The following is a 14390-nucleotide window of genomic DNA, read 5'->3' on the forward strand; positions in this document are numbered from 1 at the left end:
ATCCTTTCAAAAGAATGGATTAATTATATCATTTGCATTGAATTAGCACAATCAAAAAGAGATGCTCTCAATCTAAAAGTATTTCCTATGAATATGCTGTGTATTTCAAAATGGCTCCCTATTTTATATTTTGTTGAAACCATCTTATTTATCCCATGAATATATGGACAAAAAAAAAATCTGCACTATTTGCACTAATACTTTGAGTTGAAATACTGTTAACCAAACCCACTAAATTAGTCTGGACTGTTGGAGAAAACGTCTGCCTTCGGTGTGCAATACTATACTATGACCAGAAGGTGACAGTGTTGCCTAACTTTGACTCCTGTATTTATTTTTATTTAACCTTCATTTTATCAAAATCGAATCAAATCAAATGTATTGGTCACATACACATGGTTAGCAGATGTTATTGCGAGTGTAGCGTAATGCTTGTGCTTCTAGTTCCGACAGTGCAGCAATATCTAGCAAGTAATATCGAACAATTCCACAACAAAAACCTAATACACACAAAATGTAAGTAAAGGAATGGAATAAGAATATATAAATATATGGTAGTATAGAATACAGTATATACATATGAGATGGGTAATGCAAGATATGTAAACATTATTAAAGTGACTCAGGGAGTCATACTGATTCCAAGGTCTCTTTTACAGATGAGCCCTGAATTACATACATTACAGAAAATACAAAATATAAATACAAAAATGCAAGCATCTGTCCATGGAGATTAACAACCAAACATTGTTTTACACGAGAACAAATGTGAAAAGCAGACACATCACAGAATGTGTTTGTCTACTCCATCCAGGGCCGGTTCTAGCCTTTTGGGGGCTCTAAGCGATATTTGTTTTGGGGGTCCCCCTACGGCAACATTTTATGTGACAGTGGAGAGAAAAATGTACATTTTAAAGTGAATTTCCTGCAATTCTACACATTTTGCCATGACTTATGCCATGAGTGAGAGTGACTAACAAAATCAATGGGGCCCCCTGGAGGTCAGGGCCCCTGGGCACGTGCCCTGCATGCCCGGTCGGTACTCGGCTATGATTACTACAAGTTTACATAACTCGCTAGACTAACTTACCAATCTAAAAATTGTAAGCTGACATGGCTAATTGAGTGACTGTCAGTGACTGTCAGAGATTAACAACCAAACATTGTTTTACACAGAGAAAAAATGCTGAAAGCAGACATCACAGAATGTGTTGTCACTCGATGGGCTGACTAGCGTACACACTTTTGGCCCAAACATTGATGATTTGGATGGTCTGCTTGCAATTAGCATGTTAATCAAATTAATATGGTCAAAATCTTGCAATGACACCCTGTGCAGAGTCGCTCTTCCAACATGTAGATATATCAGACCACAATAGAGATGGTTTTCAATTCAACCCACAATTTCAACCAAAAATCTTCTTCTTTCCATCGTTGTTCCATTCTCTCTATCAGTCCACAGCCGTTAGATGTATTGTTCTGGTGTGCCCCTCTGCAGTGGGAGAGAAAGATGCAATGATGGGTCCACTATGAACCATTATTCACAATCCCTCTGGAATCCAGGAGACGGAGACATTGATTGGTTATTACTTCAGCCTGAAAAAGCCAGTGATGGAACAAACATGCTGAGATAAGCATATTCATAAAGTATTTCCCTTGGTTTCCACTCTGCCTACTCATCATGCATGCAGTATATTACATGTACATGTTATTCATTTGAACAAAGGACCCAATATCTAATAAACTGCATTCTGAATGGAAACTGTGTTTTAGTCATGTTTAGCCTGTTGGGCAGAGTGTTGTCTCTGTGCATCAAAAGCACATCACACTTAAACATCAATGAAGAATTATGAAGAATTAAACACTGTGTTACTGTCCATGACCTACAGTAGGCCCTACCAGCACCTGTGTTAAGCAATCGTACATCGACAAGTAAAGATGATCGATAGGCAACCCGTGATATCATGATGGATGAATTACATACTACTAGGACTGACTAACGTTGATATTTATAACGAAGCCACTAAGCCAGTTGATTAATTCAAAAATAATGAAAAACACATGTAGGCATATAGACCTACTTCTCAAAATGGAACCAAAACTGCACAATGCAAAGAAGTATTTTCCAATACCTCCTGAGTTTTATTTTTTATTCATATATATTTGGTGACAGCCAATCTAGATCATTGGACAAGGGTGAAGTATTTTATAGTTGTGTATTTCAGTGACTCTATAGCCTCCGACACACAATTAAGATGGGGAACACACGCTCAATGTCCCGGGTGCCTATCAGAGCGAGAACAATTCAATAAAGAGCCTTCCTGTAAAACGAGCAGCCTATGTCGTCACTGGGAAGGACCGCCGGGTTTTTCGGAATCGTAAAACACTAGGCCGTTCTCTAATCAGAGGCTCTCGCTTCAAGATCTCGTTTGACCTTGAGTGACCGTGAAAGAGGACAAACCAAGAAATTCGCTTTTGTCTGTGTAAAGTATAGTTTCTATAACTCTCCTTATTCTATTTGATGTCAAATCCCGATCTAAAGATTTGTGAATTTGGTTTGTGAGTGCGGTCTGTGCACAATCACCTTGAATGAAAATTCTTCCACCGACCTCATGGGTAGCCTACTAGTGGAAGTTTAATGCAACTATCTGCTTGCATGTCACTCAAAACGACGCTAGATGGCAGAAGAGAGCCGACCTACTGAAGAGAAGGATGTTGCACAAATGTGCCTGTCTCTTTGACTATGCATGCGAATTCATGTCAAATGTATCAATCATATTTGAACACAACTATATTTTACAAGTTTATAGTGCAGCCTAGAAGTGCATAAGCAATTTTAAATACTTAGGCTACCCCAACAAGCAGTCACTTTGTCATGTCAATCATCAAGCATCACATTGCACAAAATCATGAGTAGGCTGACTCATAACAAGGCTAGCACAAAATTGCAATTTACATACAGAAAAAAAAGAGAAACCCCTGAAGTTCTTCATGTCCAAAAAAAGTATTAATGATTCATGAAGATCAATCCGTACGTACGTGAAGAACGAAATATGCCCATATGATTTGAGTATTCAATTGCAAAATCCAATTTTGTATTTCAAAAAAGGACAATTAAACATCCATAAAATAAGAAAGCTTCTGCTATATACTTTTTTCGATATATATTATTGTTGTAGAGCACTTCTTACAAGGGAACGAAGAGAGAAATTCAGCTCGAGGTAGGTCGACTCAAGAACAACTTAGACCATACATAAATACGTTTTTACCATTCTCATCTGATCCTCTTGTATTGTTCCGAATAGATTACGTAGGACCAAATAAAATCCAACATTTTAATCAAGATTTGAAAAGATAAGGCATAGATGAATAGCAAAAATCAATATCGGAATTGTATACAATGCATATTATTGTCGTGTTTAAAAAGCAACAGGATAAACAAGCAGGCTATCAAAGCCTCTAGAGATAGAAAATACTTAATGCGACAATAAGAGCAAATATGTTTTATAACGCAAAATTACAACCCAGTATTTACATGTTTTCTAACGAAATCTAAGGTATTTGAAATGACACAGCAGATGCCTATGCATAAGAAAAAATAGCACAATTCGATGGATGCATAAAGAACCGGCATTGCAGTATTTAGGCAGTAGCTCTTTCAGGAGCCAAGCTTTTTCATTATAAGAAGTGTGTGTGCAGTATCGTTTTCTACATTCAGGCTAAATGTATTAACAGTTCATCAACTTTCAATGCTAATCGATTGGTTATATTGAAGCTTGCATTGCGAGTCTCTCTCTCTCTAGAACGAATAGGGCTAAATTAGCCTTTGTTTACGCACTTATCGAAATAAAGAAATTGGTAGCATATTACGTTTAGAATTTATATCACAGAACCACTAAACGTTTTGAATAGCATCAGTGGTCAAACACAGCAAGCCTGATTCATATCTCCAAATGGGAATGCAATAGACTAGTCGATCAAACATGTAACACAATTCGTATTTAAAAAAATGGCATTCGTTTACTTTGTTCACCAGATGTTACTTAGGCTACATGGTACAATACAGGTCACAACATTATATATTTCTTAGACCTGCACAATTCTGAAGTCCTACAACAATTTGTATCCCAATCTAGGCTAATTTAAGGGCTTATAACCAGGGAAGCTGTTGTCTATCGAAAAAAATGTGATCAATTACGGCTGTAGAGAATGAATTAACCGAATCTATAGGTTATTAACGATTTTGTGTGTTATTGTTTTGGAACAACGTTCAAATATACAACGGCATGCAAAAACCACGAAAAATATATCAGGCTATTTTGTGAACTGCGGTTTCTCTGATACACTCCAACACCTGGCATCAACACTTGTCCATTATAGGCTATGCCTACAACACTGCCCCCGAGAGCAATGTCTGGCGTGAGGTGTTGACAAACCACACACGCTCATGATACAAAATTCCCTTTTTACTGGCCCTCAAAATATGGAATCGGCGAGCAGAAAATGCGAGTGAGGTCAATTGGGCCTCGGCTTCTAACACGCTGCTGATTCGTATAGGGCACCTCTGCACTCTGGCGCCGCCCAGCACATCTGGACCACATCCACGCGATGCCAGCGGGCTAGTGCACTGGGCTGCTAAAAACATCCACGCCTTTCATTACGATTCTAGCTACACCTCTCATCCAGTATGTACTGAGTCAGATTTTAATGCGTGTGCAAGGCAAGGGATAGTTTACCCAAATTACAAAATGACACATTGGTTTCAATGGCCAAGGTATGGCAATCCATGCTTCGGTTTAGTTTCACTGGCACTGTTTCCACATGCTCATGTTTTTGCATTTGTGGCACAAATTAGTATTTGTATTTGTATTTATTATGGATCCCCATTACTCTTCCCGGGGTCCAGCAAAATTAAGGCAGTTATACATTTTTAAAAACATTAGTGTGTGCCCTCAGGCCCCTACTCCACTACCACATATCTACAACACAAAATCCATGTGTACGTGTGTATAGATCGTATGTTATCATGTGTGTGTATGCATGTGTTTGTGTTGCTTCACAGTCCCCGCTGTTCCATAAGGTGTATTTTTATCTGTTTTTAAAAATCTGATTCTACTGCTTGCATCAGTTACCTGATGTGGAATAGAGTTCCATGTAGTCATGGCTCTATGTAGTACTGTGTGCCTCCCATAGTCTGTTCTGGACTTGGGGACAGTGAAGAGACCTCTGGTGGCATGTCTTGTGGGGTATGCATGTGTGTCTGAGCTGTGTGCCAGTCGTTCAAACAGACAGCTCGTGCTGCCCTGTTTTGAGCCAATTGCAATTTTCCAAAGTCCCTCTTTGTGGCACCTGACCACACGACTGAACAGTAGTCCAGGTGTGATAAAACTAGAGCCTGTAGGACCTGCCTTGTTGATAGTGCTGTTAAGTAGTAAATTGGTAATTTTCCGTCCAAGTTGTCAGACCCCGGTGGCTTGTCATTGTTGATAGACAACAATAATTTTTTCACCTCTTCCACAATCACTTTACGGAATTCAAAATTGCAACGTTTGTCTTTCATAATTTGGTCAGATATACTTGGATATCATGGAACCGATATTAGCATTTCTCGCGCATCATGTCCAAATCATACGAAAGTATCTCAAATTGATTGTGAAGCTCAACAAAGTCACTTTTAGATGTTTTGAACAAAATGCTAATATCTGTCCCATGACTTGAATGGCATTTGTGCCACAAATGCTAAAACATTTGCATGTGGAAACAGGCCAGGGAAACTAAACCAAAGCATGGATTGCTGTCATATGTAAGGAAAACCAATATGTCATTTTGTAATTTGGGTGAACTATTCCTTTAAGGAGATCTCCACACAATAGGTCAAGGTGAAAGATGGAGGTTGTTGCTTACAATTACCTAATTAAACATGGTAGATATAACAATGTTTGTGTTATTTGGTCCTATACACGAAGGACACTGAGGACTTGGGAAATGTTTATCAAGCCTACAGGCCTATTAATAGTCTATCTTATAGCCTAAAATGATTTTTGTAATTGTAGGCCATGAGTTAACCTGTAAAGCCATATATGATTATTGATCATACATTCAGCATAATGTTATTGAAATTAATTATTCGTGGGCTAAATAAATCAAAATGTAGCTAACAGTTATAACATAATAACTAGACTCTACAACTGGAGGTCAGTGCGTAAATGATTTCAATGACAGGGGAAATAATGGAACCAAGTTAGCCCAGCACAATGCAGAACATTCCATCACTTCCTTCCAAAAACAACTCCGATTTATAAGGTTAACATAATTGTAGTGCCCCGTAAAATTTCACAGATGAGTTGTGTGTTGCATGCCAATACATTTTGTGATTTTACTGCGTAGTCTTAAAGTTATGTTGATCTCGGTTTAAGTAGGCGGCTTTTCCTCTCAATCAGAACGATGCTATGATGTGGTTCCATTGCGCGCGGGTGGGCTGGTGCTCATTAGCGCGCTCGAGAGTTCCAACTTGTGTTTCTGTTTGTCAACACCAACACCTCTCCCGCTGCTCTCAGTTCCCCTGGCGACAAAAATAAAATAAAGCACAAACATAAACTGATTCAAGATCTACACTGAGTAGCCTAGCGCATGGCCAAAAGGCAGGCCAAGTCCAAGGTACATGATAGCATACGAATACATACCTAACATGATGAGGGCCTTATCAATTAATCTTAATGACTCTTCTTTCTCAGTGTAATGTCAGTAAGTATCCAGCTATTGTATCCAGCTATTGGCTAGGAGTTTGGTAGCTTAATGGTAAAATGTACATTCAAAAAGTTTGTAGCCATAAATATTGGACACCTGCAACATAAAATAATAAATAAAATAAAACGTTTTAAAACAGAGATATTGGTTGCATTTATATTGGACACCTAACTGTGCAGTGTTGTGGCTATATATACTTTTAAACAGAGTTCTTGGATGCATTTATCACTGTTAATTGCAGATAACTAATTCAAGATTCAGACCTAACATAAACAATAGAATAGCCCTAAACTTGTTAGCTTTTTTAATTTTAAATAGTTATTACAGAGCTAACATGCCTATAATACTAATATTACTAGTCTGTTGGATACATATAGGGTAAACATATAAAGTTGTTGAAAACGATAGGTCTATGTGACTTTTGAGCATATATACATTTTTACATTTACATTTTAGTAATACAGAGCTAGGCCAACAATTTGTTTTGCTCATCAACAAAAAAGAAATTTCAGTTATTTCCTCCGAGTTTTCAGTCCTAAAATTTGGTGTAGCCATATTATAGTGAGCCGTTCAAAATAACAAATTTGACCACTTGTATGGGAAGTAAGCTTTAGCACGTGTACCGCCAAAAGTTCATAACCTATTGGAATAGTGTTGGCACCAGCTGATGTGGTTGTAAGAAACATAATTTGTTTATACAATCTATAGGCTCTTTATAAAAGCACACATTTGGGGAAATTCTAACTCAGCTACAGTTTGCTAGGCTATTAGTGTTGTGCCTTTTTAAATGTGTCCTTAGGTGGTGATTTTTATCCATGAGCTTTACCCATAATATCTTCTTACATGTATCTATTGTTTATCTTTGAAAATATTGTAAATAGATATCGACAATGCTTATATGGGGATGCAGGTCTTATTCTCAATTCATTCATTCATGTAGGCCTATGTGTCACCTTGCAGCTCAGACAGCTCAGACTAAGCTGACCACTATCTCTAGGTGCATCGTTGGAGGCCTGGTGTGTAGAGTCACTTCCTCTTCCTCCTGCATGCAGCGGATAAGTTTTGAGCCTCAGGTCCATTGACCACCTCTGTCCAGACAAGGGCCAGACTACATATTGTTTACAAGATGTCTCAAGTTCAACTGCAAAGTCCACCGTGTAACAAAAGACTGTCCGCGATGCAGACTAGGGGGAGGGGGAGTCTGCAAAGGGAAAGAGTGTAGTAAAAGGTGGGGGGGCTGGACGTGAACTTGAGAGAGAAGAGTCTGGCATTCTTGAAATTAAGCATGCTCTTGGGACGGCCAGTTGGAGGCATATTGACATGGAAGTCATCGCGTGACAGAGCTTGGACTCTCCTTCTTGTCTTCAAGCATGCCACCAAAAGCAATGTCAAAATATTCATATTTTAACATCAACAGATTGACAGATTAGCAATCTACCATGATAAAATTTTTTAAAAAACGTATTTGAAAGCACACTGATGAGGTTCAAAGATTAGCCTGAGTGGCCGAATGTCTCAAATCTAGAATAAGCCTAATGTTACCATGTCCAAAAACATTTAATAGAATTAAGCTTATTCAATAGGTTAACAATTATTAAACTACGTTACCCCATTTAACTTGGTGTAACTTTCCTATTGCTGTAATTCATATTTTCATTTTCAGAGAAAATACTAAAATGGAAAATAGGCCTACTAAAATATATATTTTATATTTTCTAACATATACCCGTCAAGTTTCACAGACATAAACATTGTCCCTGTCAAATAAATCTAATAAAGTAAAGTAGGCCTAACTATAATATTAAAGCATAAATGTATATCCAATATCTGACATAGCCTGTCCTAACCACAAATTCCTTTTGAGCGTCACACGTTGAAATGGCACATTCTTTCTTCAGAGTTGGAATGCTGTGTGATGATGATAAGATCTGTTGTTAGAAGTGTAGGCCTACTTCAAAAAGCAACGACATGCTGTTCTTTGTGGTTACATTTAAAGTTACACCTCCGTGAATAGTGAGCAAAGCTATAGGCTATACTCCTAACCCTAATATTGTATTGGCAGTTGGGTATCAAGCACACTCAAGTCCCTGAGCGTTTGAGTTGTGAGAATATCTTAAATTGACAAAAGCAAAATTACGATCACAGTGAAGACTGCGGAACTATAGGCTACAGCATCAATCATCCGTCACTCCAGAATTGGATAGGCCCAGATGCACGTTAAAGGCCTTGAAGTGACTGTGGGCCATATGAAATGGGAAATGGCTAAATGTACTATACACTGATAAAATATCGACCAATTACAATTGACTAGTCAAGAGTAAAACAATTAATGATAAGGGTCTGGTATTTCAAATAAGGGAAACTTGCAGCTTATTGTATTGCTGGTGGAAAGCTACTTCCGTGCTTGATGCTCACATTGTGCGTTTTCTAAAGGGGGAGAAGGAACTACCATTAAAACACAACGTAAACACAAAGCAGACGCGCCGTTTGTTAGAATGCTTTTGTCAAGTTCAATGTTAACCAGCGGTGGAAGGAAGGGTATTCGGCATTTATTGCCTAGCACAGTTAGGTGCAAGACACGTCTAGCCTGGTCTGAAAAGCAGCACTGCACATGCCGTGAAATCTGGACTGAGAAATGACTAGCCCATTCAAAATCTCCATGAATTGGCTATAGGCCATGTTTATAATCATTTAGTCTAATGCCCAAACGTAATAAGATATACTGAGGGGAAAGTACATCATGCAATTGTACTTGAAACAATGGAACTGAAATAACAACATTACAAATTAGGTTTCAAATGGCAGGCATTGCTATTTACTGAGCCTTACCTGAATAGAAATGCTATGGGGCACATAAAGCTGCACACTCAGGCCCATGTGTTTCTATACCAGCAAAAAAGACAAGCGCCTTAGGCTGTGTTGAAATAGGCCTGTGAGATCTAATAGCTCCACATGTTTTTATCGTCTCATTTTGGTCTCGTATGTCAAATTATGTCTGGTCTGAGAGTAGCACCAGGATAATATCATAAAATATATGGGTTTGGGTTGGAATACTAAAAAACTCAGACGGGTTTCCAAACGTCTTCTCTCTATGCGTAAAGCTGCAGAAGAAATGTACGACCTGAAGCGTTGGCATCGTGAGCTACAGTGTTGAATGGGCTTTGATATCGTTCCTCTCAAATTCTGTCAGAATCCATACCAAGCGCAAACTTCCCCAATCCAGGTTAGAGCGTAATTTATCAATGGTAAAGTGAAATAATCTACAATCTGAATATGAACACTGTTCTGACTATGTGGCTAGTAGTAGTTTATTATTATTACATGACTATGCTGGCTGTCTGAGCGTTGCTTAGGCTACATATGGCACATATTATTGTACGCCTACGTCTTCATCAATGCGTCGGTAGTGTATGTTTTCATCAGAAATGTCGCTGTGCAAAAATTTTCCCCATTGGCAACATTCCCCAAAAGTGTCTATATTTCACCAAGGAGAGAAATACATGCCTATGTGGTGTGTTGAATGACTTTAAAACAGAGCACAGCAAAAAGAAAGCAACAGGACGATGCAAAGGTGATGATGTAAAGCCTTTGAATAACGACGCACCTTTTACACCCTGACTAATCTAGACCGGCGTTAAGTGCAGTATGCAGCCGGAGCGCGCCTTAGCTCTGCTCACTATCCAACAATTAAACTGTTCGGAACCGGACAGATACGTAAATCACGTCTCAAAAGACTGTAAAAAAGATTATAGTGCGTAAATCTGCTTATCCAAACGAGCGAACATTCGGAGAATAATATTTCATACAGTTACGCAGGAGGATAGCCACTATGAGGTCCTCTCAACACGAAGGGAAGCATGTGCGGGGGCACCAAAGCTAGAAGCTACTTTGAGAGACTTTTCCATAACAAGAGTGACACAAAATATTGTTTACGTTTGAGATTTACTGTACATCCGAGATATGGACAACTAAAGATAATCAGATCTAGCCTAACGGTGGCTATAGGCTATTCATAGGGACATGGAAACACCCCGTTTTCCCCGTATAAATATTCATGATTAGCGTGAAACAAAAGTTATTGCTGATATTTTGAGCACGTGAAACTCAAGGTCAAGGTCAAGGACGGATTAAGGAAGTCTGCAGTTGCCTCATGCTCTTTTTGCTTCTAGAACATCAACACATTCCTCGTATCCACCTAGAACAGGATATATAGACTAAACCAATATTGAATATGCAACTAATTTCTTGACGCTTTAAGTGAATTTCATTTGTTTTAGTTTGCATATAAAGGCCTATATCTGAAGTCAGTTTAACCTTTGTAGCCGTATTTGACTGATTTACGTTTGAATAGGCTAGTAATTGTGTTAATTTTAAAAGTAAATAAGCCTACCAATGAACACAATATTGTCTAAGCCATTCATATATATTTTGAAGTAGCCTATAGGCCTAGGCCTGCGTAAACTTCCAAGGTTCCAAAAATATGAATAAACGCAGTAAAACGAGCATCAGTAGGTGGTACAAGAAAGGCTAAGTAATAACACACAACACATTATATAGCTCGCCATTTCAAATATGGCTGTGTTTGCAGGCCTTCAACTTTCAAAGTATATTAAATAATATATTGGCACACTTGGCAAAGCAGCTTTTACCCATCACCAAAATCATGAGCCCCGAAAAGACTGTTATTTGGCATGAAAAGCATGAGATTATTTGTTAAGGGTATGGACACTTTAAAAGTTGTATTTATAAACGTTTTGATGCAGCTTTCATGATGGAGCATAATATGTCAAATGCATCAGCAACTTAATGCATAAAATTCATATTTCAAATATACTATAAACCGTTTGAATGCAACTTTCCATTGCACTAGAATTTCTGAACTCCATTTCTGGGTCTTAGACCTTCCCTGTTATGTACTTTTTCCAATCGTCATTCTATTTTATCTTTAACTATCTCTATATTAACAGGGTTTGCAAACAGAATCACATATATAACACATATATTCCACGAAGTAAAATTTAATTTATACAACATACTGGGATTAAAACAATTTATTAAGCATTACGCTATATTTTTATAAGTACTGTTTTACAAGCGTTATAAACAGTATAGATTGGGAATATGATTGCATAATACGTTTCCTATTCTACTGCAGTAACAACATTGACATACCTAACATATAGCCTATATATGCCTCCATGTATAGCACGAGTTAAACAGTTAAGCAGACGTAAGTGTTACATTAAAGCAGGCAAGTGCTGTATTTACAGGCCCCTAAAACATTGTCTTTAGAGGGCTTGGTTCTTGTTTTATTTCTTCTTTTCAAAAGACGAATTGGCGATGCAATTGCGCAGGCAAAATAGCACACCAAATCCCAATCCAAAAAAGGTACCACGTCGACGTTTTCTTTCCTTCATTTTTTGTTCATACACCAAAAACAATGTCCCTCGTCCAAATCGTCTTGCTCAAGCCTGGCTGTCTACGGCGCACTGGTCTTGACTTTGGCCACGAACTTCTTCTCTTTAACTCTCCTGTTTTGAAACCAGATCGTAATCTGCCTTTCCGACAAGTTGGTTCCTGCTGAAATCTTTCTCCTCTTATCTTTCGTGATGAATTTGTTGGCGGCATACTCTTTTTCCAGTTCCTTTAGCTGCACCTTGGTGTACGGTATCCTTTTCTTTCTACCGCGACGAAAGGAGTTGCCATCGTGTTGGTGGGCCACTACATCTGTAATGGACAACAAAGAGAAACTGGAGTCTGAAAAAATGTGCATTTAATTGTATAATTCAGACTTTCTCATTGCAAGGGATAACCCATGCTGAGTTTTTGAGAAACGGCAGTGTATATCTGCCTACATATTGAAGCATTAACACTACAATGAGGTATTCATAAACTCAGAAAACGGTGAAGACTACAACGACCAAAATGGTCGCTCATATGAACGTGCGTGCCTATACCGAGACACATATTAAAATCCAATATTCAGCCCAAACGTTCGATAGAATAAGGGATTGAAAATCGTAATTTATTCGATGGTTTGCGATTAATGCACAAAATGAAGGGTAATTAAATTGCGTAATCATGCATTAGAAAACGCCCTGAATTAATTTAGCCTCATATAGGCTATCCAACCCGTGTCACAATGTGTCCAATTACAGTAGTCTAATAATGTACTAAGACAGTGTGCAGAGCATATGTTTTTACCTGCCAACGCAGATTTCCAAAGGTGTCCGGCTTGACTCTGGTCCTTGGAGCAGTACATCTGGCCGCCCCAGCCATTCGTCAGTGCCCACGGCTGATAGCTGTCCATTGGAAGCAGCGTGTCGTGACGGGGCTCTCCTGTCCCGAGAGTCTGCACCACCGACACGTCCAGGTAGCTCGCCATGGACTGGTAGGGACTTGGGTATCCGTGGTAAAACGCGAATTCTTTAGCCCGGCTCGGGTATTCTTCAGACGTGACCGGGGTGTCCATGTATTTTTCCGCAGAGTAGCTGAGCGCGCTGGGCTGGGTGCAGGACTTGAGCGAACCCCGCCCCATTCTGCAGGGATAATAGCCGTTGCCAAAGTACCCATAGGGTAGTGGGACCTGTGGAGGAGCCTTGAGGGACCGCGGGGCATGGTGTGCACTGTTTGCCTGGTTCCCCGGAGCTTGAGCCCGATACATCCACCGCGGAGTAGCCGGAGCTGTGCACCAGGCTAGAGGGGTGACCCCCCAGAGCGGAGTGGGCCATCAGATTCCTGCACTGGTTGGCCGCGAAATTCCGCTACCAACCAGACCCTCCATGTTCTTGTTCAGCTCATCCAAGTTGTTTTCATACACAAACATAACCGTGTCCGCCCAGCGAGGATTCAAGACCAAGGAGGTGGTCATATCACGCTCACCATTCGGACGGAGAATTCTGTTTCAAAGACCCAAGTCCAGAGTAGGACACCAGGTTACATCCACAGCTGCATTGACGCAACGGACCAAGACATGGAATGGCGCATCTCCATTGGATGAAAAGCTTACCACGTGATAAGTAAAACAAAGCCCTTGTTGCGGATGTCAGTCAAATACATTATTTTTATTGCTTTGGAAAAATGGCACGAGATGCTCTTCAGCGTATTGTTTTGCCATTTTCTATTCACCAATGGTTGTGTTTTCTGCGGTTTCCATTCACACACACACCGTCTCGAATAAATAATACAAATTCAACCTCTGACTACAATTCTGAAGCACAGCATAACAATAGAAACGGTGTACAAAAGCCTTTCTACATGCATTTCGTACTGGATTTGTAGGGTGAATAAAGCTTCCCAAACGCTCCATGCGCCTAGCTCTCCAAAGGCCAATGGAAGCAGACCAACGAGCATGTAGCCCCTAAAATTATTGATATCTAAATCAAATACCTTGAAAAGGACTACCTATGTTAAGTCACGTCATACAATGATGGCATGAGGACTATTTATCTATGACATCTATTGAATGCGCAGAAAATCTGGGAATGAATCACTTTGGCAATCACTCCAACAAAAGTCTAGTAATAATGTAACCTACTTTGAAAAATAGTGTTTGCTTGTTTTGTTAAATGATTGCATAAAAATAATATAGGCTTCACAAAGGGAAATGGTCATTCAAAATGGAGACTGTTAAGACAGATTTT

The 14390-nt window shown here is 39.2% G+C and overlaps 1 protein-coding gene across 1 annotated transcript; it reads right to left on the bottom strand.

The window, feature by feature from the left end:
- Window positions 1-11747: 11747 nt before the first annotated feature.
- hoxb13a (homeobox B13a) lies at window positions 11748-13686 on the bottom strand. The gene is given in 4 exon segments (XM_041862705.2): window positions 11748-12474; window positions 12952-13348; window positions 13350-13508; window positions 13511-13686. Coding segments are annotated over 4 exon segments (912 nt in total). The 5' UTR covers window positions 13619-13686; the 3' UTR covers window positions 11748-12226.
- Between the last annotated feature and the right edge of the window lie 704 nt (window positions 13687-14390).

Source organism: Coregonus clupeaformis, chromosome 35, assembly GCF_020615455.1.
Source record: "Coregonus clupeaformis isolate EN_2021a chromosome 35, ASM2061545v1, whole genome shotgun sequence".
Lineage (NCBI taxonomy): Eukaryota > Metazoa > Chordata > Actinopteri > Salmoniformes > Salmonidae > Coregonus > Coregonus clupeaformis.